The following is a 9,724-nucleotide window of genomic DNA, read 5'->3' as shown; positions in this document are numbered from 1 at the left end:
TTGTTTGTTTCAAAATTTGAGAATTTACCCAAGAAAGGGAAATCTTCCATTACATTGCAAAACAAGGTTACAATGTTTTTTGAAGAAATTAAAAAAATACATTAAAATTAAAATAACTTAAATAATTTAAAACATAAAAGTACATTGAAATTCAAATCCTACTTCTAAATAACTTAAATAACTTAAAACATAAAAAAAAAAGTACATTGAAATTGAAATCCTACTTCTAAATAACTTAAATTATTACTAATATATCACTTTAATTTATGGAATAAGTGGAAATCCATGACGGGCCAAAATCTCGTTCTTCGATATTTTGTAGACGGGTTTCTCCGAATCCTCTAATTCATTCAAGTTTTGGCGTAGGATCTTCATGTCCGATTCTCTTTGTGTGTTTGTACCAGGATTGAAGAGCTTTCCATGTTCTTCTTCATGTACTCTTCCTAAGTTTCATACTTGGAAACCCTTTGTGCTTGTGCGTTTTCAAAAAGTTCGATGAGTTTATCCATTTTTCCATCTGCTTTCTGCGATGCTTTAGCCTCACAAGCCCTTTTCTTTGCTTGATCTCTCCCTGCACTTCTAACGTCATCTGTTTGTTCAAAATAACGTCTTCTAAGAGATATGTCTGAGGTTTCAGAATTATGAGTAGATGATGATCTACCAAACCTTGCCATATTTTCAAAATCTTCATACATAGTATCAGCTTCATTGTCTTGCGTAGCTTGAGTCTGTTGAGTAGGTTGAGTGGAAGTACCATCTCCATCATCATTATTCACCGATGGGTTGTAGTCGGGTTTATAGGTCTTCAGAATCTGGAAAACCGATTCATGCTTCCACTGTCTTCCAAACTCTGCTTTATAATTCTGTTGTCCACGATGATACTGGGAAAAAAATGTATTAGACATAGAATGAGAGGAAAAATTTAGAGAAAGAAAGAAAAAGATCAAAATGGGAAAAAAACATCAACAAAAAATTTAAGTACTTACGTAATCATGTTCATTCAACCCCGAAGGTTTGTTTCGGAAGTAGGGACTAACATGTGAAACATATCTTTTCACTTCGGTTCTGTTAGAGCATAGCTCGGTTGAACCCAGTAAGCGTTGGTATGTCAAGGTTGGTTGTCATATTTTAGTGAACCAAAACTCATTTAAATAGTCGCTTGATTATTTACTAGAGTCAACTTCGTATAGGTTAGCTTGAAAGTCTTAGGATATGAGACATTACAAGTATTACGTGAAGACTTGAAGAATGTGAAGAAGTAAGAAGCTACAACGACGACATCATCCTTGCACTTGAGGTTAGTAATATTTGACTTGAACTGTTGCATTCCCTAACATATCTTTCAAGTCGTGCATATTGAAAAACATAACTATGAAGCCATGAATGATTATACTCTAGTTAGACATAGTATTAAGGAATACAATACGAAGTTTAAAACTTATCTTTTGAACTTCGTATATAAGACATCGACATAATCGTTTGAATGCTATTGTAATTATGTATGGGTATGAGGTGAAGATTTCATCCTAGGAAACAATGTTTTACATTCGTTTAAAGGAAGTACATTCATAAACTTGTTTTGTGAATCGAAAGGGAAATCGCTAGGCTTATTGGTTTTTGTTATTCATTGCAAATATTTTGAATTACCAATATGTGTGTTTAGTATAACCTCTCATGACTTGCTTATGTTCTTGGTAAAACTATTCACAAGGCCTGACTTTTGTATTGGTATGACTTTTGTTAGTGAAACCGATATTAAGTAATCACCTGAGATGGTATGATCGATTTGTTGTAATTGGTATGACCAACTCTAGGGAAAGGGGAATCGATCCTAGTAAGAGGTGCAACCGATCACAAAAGTGGAATCGATCCTTGTAAAAGGTGCAACAAGTTTCTAGTTATTGGGAACCGATCCTATGAACATGTGTAACACGTTTTTAGTTATTGGGAACTGATCCTATGGACATGTACACCAAATACAAGTCAGATATCATATATATGTAGGAATCGATCCTAGTACCTAGTCAACCAAGTTTTGGTAACTAGCGTGACTAATTCTAGTACCCAAATGGAGGTAAAACCGAAACTTGTTTTGGTAGCACCGTGAAACCCATGTTTGGTGATTTGATAGGATAATGAATCACATAGTTCTTGGAAGTCAGATGAACCAATTCTAAACTTGTTTGGAAGTGTAGCAAAACGGTTCCAAGATTGTAAGTATGAAAAAAGGACTTACAAAGTAAAGATGTCAACATACTTTGAGCATGTGCTGTAACACTTATCTTTTATTGTTCAAAGATATTCCTTAATAGCTAAAGGAGAATCCCGGATCGAAATAAATTGAGAATCTTTTAATTAAGGTTTTTAGTTTTATATGCTTTAAATTTCCAACAATTAAAATGCATATCTTTAGAAAATAAAAATTGGTAACGTGCATTTACTAATTGGAGATTTTCTAATGAGGTTTTCGGTCAATATCCGGACAAAGCATTTCCAGGATTTAGGGAAACCGAATTTGGAAATATATTGCATATCTTGAGAATATTTCGGTTTTGGAAATTCCTTGGTGTCCAAACTTCCTTGGTCTATAAATATTGAAGTTTGCATTTCGAGCAAACTAATCCTCAGAGCCAGCAAAACTACCTAGTTGTGTTATTACTGGTGGAACCGCCTATTCGGAGAGGAAAGTAACCTAATTATGCGAAATCTCTTACGGCCGCTCAGTTTAAAGACTTATTTGGGATTGAGAAGCTCTATTAGTACCGTTGGTGGGAAACTAGATAATTGTGGTTTATTATTAGTTTTCGATTGATTTGATTGATTAACGGTTGTTGAACTTTGATTGCACCTAGTTTGTTTATGCTTGAGAATCTTCTCTTCTGATATAAGATTCACCCAAACTAGATCGAAGTTTCGACGGGGATCTTTAGACTGTTTGTAGATATAAAGACGTCTTGTGATAATCCATTGTTAACAGACTCCGTTCTGTGTGTGATTGATCACAAGAGATTCAAGTTGATTGTGTGCATGTGTTTATTGAAGATCTAAGAAGATTTGAAGATGAAGAAGATTTCTGATTTGGGTTCATAATTTTTGGTGTGCACAATACTTGTTTAGGCTGGAAAAGGATCCAACTATAATCGCTTTATCTTTGTGATAGATTTGATTGATTAGTTGAGTAGATCGGCATCAATACAATTCTTTGTGATTAAAAATATTGATTGCAAAATCTTAACAATTACTTTGGTAATTGTTGATAAGATAGATCTAAGGACCTGACAAAGGAGTTTATTGGGATAAACGGAAGAGCCTTTTGTTGAACTCATATCACTTGATTGAAAAGAGTTGTTACTGAACAGATTTGTTGTTCCTTTACTGTTTGGAATACGAACCAAAGGAATTGTTCCAAGTGTGTGACTTATTAACAAGTTGGAGTCGCAGGGATACAGACGGAACTAGGTGAACTATAGGTTTAGTTGCTTGGTCGCAACTATACGAAGTTGGTTTTAATTTTGTATAGCGGCTTAATTCTGAGAGGATTCAATTTTGGACAAGGTCCCGGGGTTTTTCTGCATTTTCGATTTCCTCGTTAACAAAATCTTGATGTGTCTTTTACTTTTCTATTTTCGCAAATATAATTGTTTTTATTACAATTAGAAGTAAAATACATAAACGTTAATTCCTATTTACTTGATAGCAATCCTATTGTGTTTGGTTAAGTCCGAACCTATTATCAAGTAAACATAGTTGTATTGTCTCGATGTTGTATCCATAGTCAATCACACAAGTTATCTTGTTGTCGTATTGTCTCGATCTCGTATCCATAGACGATCACACGAAGTGTGAACCGATTAGTTGTATTTTCTCGACCTAGTCTATAGACAATCACTTTCGGAGAAAGGACTTATAGGTGGAAAAGTTTTAGATTGAGGTATATTTGGGTACCCTCGTCTTTTCAATTGGTATCAGAGCAGGAAAACACGAAAAGATCTAACAATCTGTGTTTGGTGCGATCCAACCTATAATAAATTCAATCTAATGGTTGATTCAGTTAACGTGTTTGCAGGATTAGATGACTCAAAGCTGTTTGAATAAAAAAAAACACTGAAATTGTTGAGTCTCTTCGATCCAAAGAATTTAAGACGTTCAACGAATGGCGCTTATATCTTAATCTCACAGAAGATGCTTCTAGCAAAATCAACAGAAAATTATCAGAATTTGTTGATATGGAGAGGCAACTTTATGACTTGAAAAATAAGGTTAAGATATATGAACAAAAGGAAGATGAGTCACTATCTAAAACACTCAAGATCCTTGAAGACTCTAGTAGAGTTCGAAATGAGGTTGATGAGTTTCTCAAAGAACTGGACAACTCAAAGAAAACTAATAATTCCAAAGGGAATCATCTCATACATGAGTATTTGATGAATTATACATCAGAAGCCACGAAAAGGGAGTCATCTCATACAAAGCCGCAAAAAGGTACCGCTCGTGAAAAGGCCGAAGATGAGCGTCTTCAAAAACTAACTCCGGAACAAAGAGAGGAGGACAAGAAGAAAAGGAAATGAAACGAATGGGATACTATGGAAGGCTTTTCAACATCATTGGGATTTAATGGTACACCCAATGTCCGTGGCCGAGTTCGAATCCTACTTTGAGAGAAAGATTACGAGAAATGTGTGGTTGATTGTTTAAAGGAATTGTTGGATCCGTACAAGGAAAAATTTGTGTTTTCTTACAGGTACCAACACATGCATTACAAGAATGAGGCACAAGTATCGCGGAAGGATCTCATGGACGTTTGAAAAGCTTGCTCCGAGGGAGCCAAAACACCATGGTTACATTACAAGAAGCCATCCATGAATACACCAAGGCCGATATCATCAAGATAACCGCTCAAATGGAAGAGAGTAGGATGAAAATCATCACAAGTTATAAGGAACACCATTGGTTGATTATAAATTTAAGTTATAGGGTGTCTCACCAGGAAATCATTTTCATGATGAAGGATTACAAATATTATGTGGAAAAGGAGATGGGAGAAGAAGAAATGAATGTAAATGTATGACGATGATGGCCTTCGGATTTCCGTGTCATCACATGATCGCCAAGTTCCAACGAGGAATTTCTTTTGAAATCATCGATCCGTTTTGGAAGAAACTTACTTTCAAACCATCCCCAACCGAAGAACCATTCGAATCCTTTGTGGATACGGATATTGGAAGAGAAATCATCGAGATATTCGCAAAAAATAATGGTTTGGGAAGAAAAGTTTTGTTGTACAACTTAAAACTAGCCGCGAACCCCCATATGGTACCGGTCAAAGAACCAACGGTGCTACCGCCGACGGGTAGACCACCTTCCAACATGGATAAGAAGCAAGAAAGGTACGAGTTTAAGGTTACAATGAGTACAGGAAAACACCTGTTGTTGAGTCATAAAAGAATCCTTTGTTGACATGAGAAGGTAGACGCTAAAAATGAAGATGCAAAAGTTCTAAAGAAAAGGGGTCGACCGAAGATGAGGGAAAGCGGGACAAGTAGCGCACAAGCCAAGAAAAATGCTTTAAACGTTCCTTCACACATTGAGAATGAAGAGGCACCGGATAAGAGGACAAGGGGTCGACCAAAGAAGGGAGAAAGCGGGGAAAGTAGCGCACAAGAGAAGACAAATGTTTCAAACGTTCATTCACACATTGAGAATGAAGAGGCACCGGCTAAAAGAAAAAGAGGTCGACCAAAGAAGGGAGAAAGCTGTACAAGCGCTCCTTCGCAAAATTAGGATCCAATCGCTCCATCGCAACATGAAGATCCGATTGATCCTTCTCAAGAGAGTCAAGCGCCAATCAATCTAATCGTTACTTCTCAAGAGAGTCAAGCGAGTACAACACGAGTATCAAGGTTACGTGCATGGAAGGGAGAAGCAAGACAAAAGGGTTCTATGGTGACTCTAAGGGCCGCTCTTGGTGATGGAAGCACGCCTAGGGATGAACGAGGTAGACCCCATCGAACATGTTACACCATATTCAAGGAGTATTACTCTAGACTTCCTGAAATCATTAAGCCTTATGTGTCATCCACTGACGACGTGGATGCAGATGGGAATTGTGGTTATCACGTTGCATCGGAACAAAGCCATTTAAGTTTGGCGGACGATGAGAACCTAACCCAATGTCAATACTTTAGAAAAATTATGTCCTTGCGCCTAGAAGAAGACAAGGAATTTTACATATCGATGATGAGGGAAGGAAAAACAAGAGAAGACAAAGAAATGATTTTTGAAAAAATGGTTTCTAGAGTACAAGGGCCAAAGGGGAATGGACCAATTATCCGAGAGCATTGGATGCGTATGCCTCTATGTGGTCATCTCTTGGCGGAAACGTGGAGTTGCGTTGTTCATCTATGTGGTAAGGGATCATGTTATACGTACGCCCCAAAATACACCATTTGGGATGAATCGCTTAAGGATCGGAGAATTATTTTATTCAACCACAACAACATACATTATATCGGTCTTAGAGTACGTGTTGATTGTCCATTACCACCGGTAGATAAGTTTAACAAGGTCACGGAGGTCACCAAGGAGTGGCTAAAAAAATACGATGCCAACATAAGGCGATGGGAGGAAATGATCAAGCCGGATCAATTCGTTGGTCTCCATTTGTTGGAATGAGTATTTTCCTTATGTTAAAAACTTGATCTATCGAATGCTTATATTTTGTCGCTTTCTTATATTGTATTTTGCAAACTTGAACCAAGCTTAATGAATGAAAGTGGTTTTCTTTTTTTGGGTAACTTGGACTCATGAAATTTGTAACAGAATCGGACATCTAAAATGTTTATAAAGTCCGATTCTGGAAGTAGTTTGCTGCAGCTTTTTCAGATTCGGTTTATACTGACAATAATGTAGTCCGATTGTTGGTATACAGAGATTTTCAACTACACAATCAGAGTACATATGGTCCAAAATGATCCTAATAATAAGTCAGAATCGGTTGATGTGTTCACTAACGTAACCCGATTGTAGTTGATGTTCATCACATCAACCCAGAATCGGGTTATGTAGGTTCACATTAAAACCCGATTAAGATTACAATCGGATTACTATGGTGAACATATAAACCGATTCTGGGTGGGTTTTCAGAATTTTTTTTAAAGATTTAGTGGTAAATCATTGTAGAGTATCTCTTAGATGGAATGGTTTAAAGGGGATTTTAACTCAATCACTTGAATTGTCTGATTTTGGGTTTTCTTATTATTTAACAAAAAGAAATTATATTTTAATTGTTGTTTGTGATTGATTAAGATTTAGTTTTAATTTTGATGGCAATTGAAAAATAAAATGAGTTTTGATTGATTAGGATTTGTTAATTAAGTTATGATTTAGTATTTGTATTTGTGTTAGAATAATTAAGGTTTCTTTAAGGGCTAATTTAGTAATTTTACAATCTTTTAGACACCCCTTATCATTTTCTATTCGATGGATGAAGAAATCCATAGGTTCCAATTAAGTGGCATAGGCCCCAATTTAGTCAAGTTATTTTAGGTACTTGTAAATCTCTTTATAAGAAGTTGGTTTTTTACTTTATCAAAAACGTTAAAAAGAAAAACCTATTGAGATGAGACGTATCAAAAAGAGGACGAGGGATCACATACTTTGAGCATGTGGCCCGACCACATCGTAGATTTGGACTTGTTATATCTCATGTTTTTGTTATACAACTTACATCAAATGTTTGGTGTTTTAATGTCTAATTTTTAGACACGTAGAAGTGAAGATGAATGAGACTCTGTTTCTATAATCTGTGTTGCTAATCCTGGGAACATGTGAAGGGTCAAGTGTGAATAGAGTACTAGATAGTTTATGTCTAGTGGGCATTTTTAGGATTAAATTTTCGGAAATGATACACTGACCGCGGGTTGAATCCGGCGGTCCATCCCCCAGACACAGAAATTGGGGTCTCGGAGTGGTTTTAGGCTGGGACCACCCCCATTATGTCAGTCGGGTGAACCCGCGAGATTCAACCCGCGAGACATCAATCATTTCCGTTAAATTTTCAGTCTTCGTGGACCAATTCTTCGTGGACCAATTTAATTATAGCATCTTGTGATACAAAATTAAATGAATTTTGTAAATTTGTCTTCTTTTTGCCAAACACGGTAAAATTTGATTTATTCACAGAATTTGATCGACAACACGTGGAAAAATAACATTCATGGCGCACTAAAGTATAACCAATTAGTCCACCGATCAGATAAATATTGAAGATTTATGGAAGCATTAATTTTGTGTATATTCCAATGGATAATGGTGAATCAGAGGATTATCAATTTTCTTAACACTCCTACATATGGGTATTTTGTTTTTCTCGGTCATCCCTCCCACCGTGGCAGCATGTTCTAGTAGTATAAATATTCAAATTGAAACTAAACAATCGTAATTAAAACTTCATAGCAGCCCAATGAAATGACTACGGACACTCTCTTAATGCAGTACCAAACGTTGATACATGAAGCACACACGTTTCTAATACATGTAAATAAATTACAAAGATAATTGTACTACCAATTTTATGTTTAATCAGTACCTGGTCCTCGGTTCAAACTCACCTGCTTGCAGAGGCGGTACCTTCCCGAGTAATCAGCTTTCGAGCTTTTAGACCCATCACCAACAAAATTAGTTTGAAATGTAAGCTTCCAATTAGTTGCAATCCGTGCTGAGTATTGATCATGCTAAAATAGACGTCTAACAATGAGAATATGCTTGCTGAGACACCAGTTGAAGCCCATTTTTTGTATGCTATGGAAATGTCTTAACTAACATAAGCCATTTCGATATTAAATTTACTGACAATCCGTTCGAAATTCATTCCATGACAATTCATTGAAAGTAAATTTACTGACCTGTACTTCCGTTTCCATTCTTTCCTTGGGTTTATATTGAGTCGATTTGGGGACGATGGAAAAATGGGAATTTAAAATAATAAAAATCAATGAAAATCAGAAAAACTTGTCGACAATTTTGTGAACCTGAAGGGGAAAAAGGATCCATTCGACCATGGAAGTGGTTTGAAAATTAAGGCAAGTGAAAATAATCTTGGTCTCAACTAAATCCCCAAAATAACTAAACCCTAGCCATATTTCAGTTCGTCTCTATTTTGGGTGGAGATGGAAATCATGAGCGGACATAGGTGTGGTGGTGCTGTTCTTTCCGCTGGTGTTTCCGTGGTGTCAGTGATGGAATCCCAAAGGGAAGATTTGGATTGAGAAAAAAGGACTCGCAGAAAAATGGAAGAAACTTAGGTCAGTTCGACTTTGTTTCAGAAACAATTATCGGTAACAAATATTTGCCCCTCCATTGAATGAAATAAACGAAAAGTTACGAAGAATAACAAAAACACGGATGGATATTTTCGAATTTTTCTGTGGCGTGGTTGAAAAGCCCCCTTTTCTATAGTACTAGAACTTCACCTGTGCCGTAACAACACGGCCTCTGTAGTAAGTAAAAATTATGTCAATTTTAATTTTTGTCATTTTTTTTCTTGGTTCTATATAAAATGACAATTATTCTCCATGTTTTTTAATTGTTATGTTTTCTTTTTGGATTGACCTAAATATTTTTCTCGAAAAAATCATCCGACGAAACATGTAGTGAGACTAACAGAAAACCTTTTCTATCCCTACCGTTGTTGGGTTTTCCAGGGGTTGTTTTTCGGAAAAAAATT

The 9,724-nt window shown here is 36.2% G+C and overlaps 1 protein-coding gene across 1 annotated transcript; it reads right to left on the bottom strand.

Annotated features, from left to right (window-relative positions):
- Positions 1-226: 226 nt before the first annotated feature.
- LOC113304866 lies at positions 227-9,345 on the bottom strand. Its single transcript, XM_026554000.1, has 3 exons — positions 8,904-9,345; positions 8,610-8,732; positions 227-881 (listed from the first exon to the last, which is right to left on the bottom strand). Exons 1-3 carry the CDS (start codon positions 8,919-8,921, stop codon positions 444-446), a joined length of 579 nt encoding a protein of 192 aa, XP_026409785.1. The 5' UTR covers positions 8,922-9,345; the 3' UTR covers positions 227-443.
- Positions 9,346-9,724: the final 379 nt, after the last annotated feature.

The sequence above is a fragment of the Papaver somniferum genome, chromosome 8 (genome assembly GCF_003573695.1).
Source record: "Papaver somniferum cultivar HN1 chromosome 8, ASM357369v1, whole genome shotgun sequence".
In the NCBI taxonomy this organism is placed as follows: domain Eukaryota; kingdom Viridiplantae; phylum Streptophyta; class Magnoliopsida; order Ranunculales; family Papaveraceae; genus Papaver; species Papaver somniferum.
Note: the sequence above shows the minus strand (reverse complement) of the source record. Positions and strands in the feature narration are given on the sequence as shown.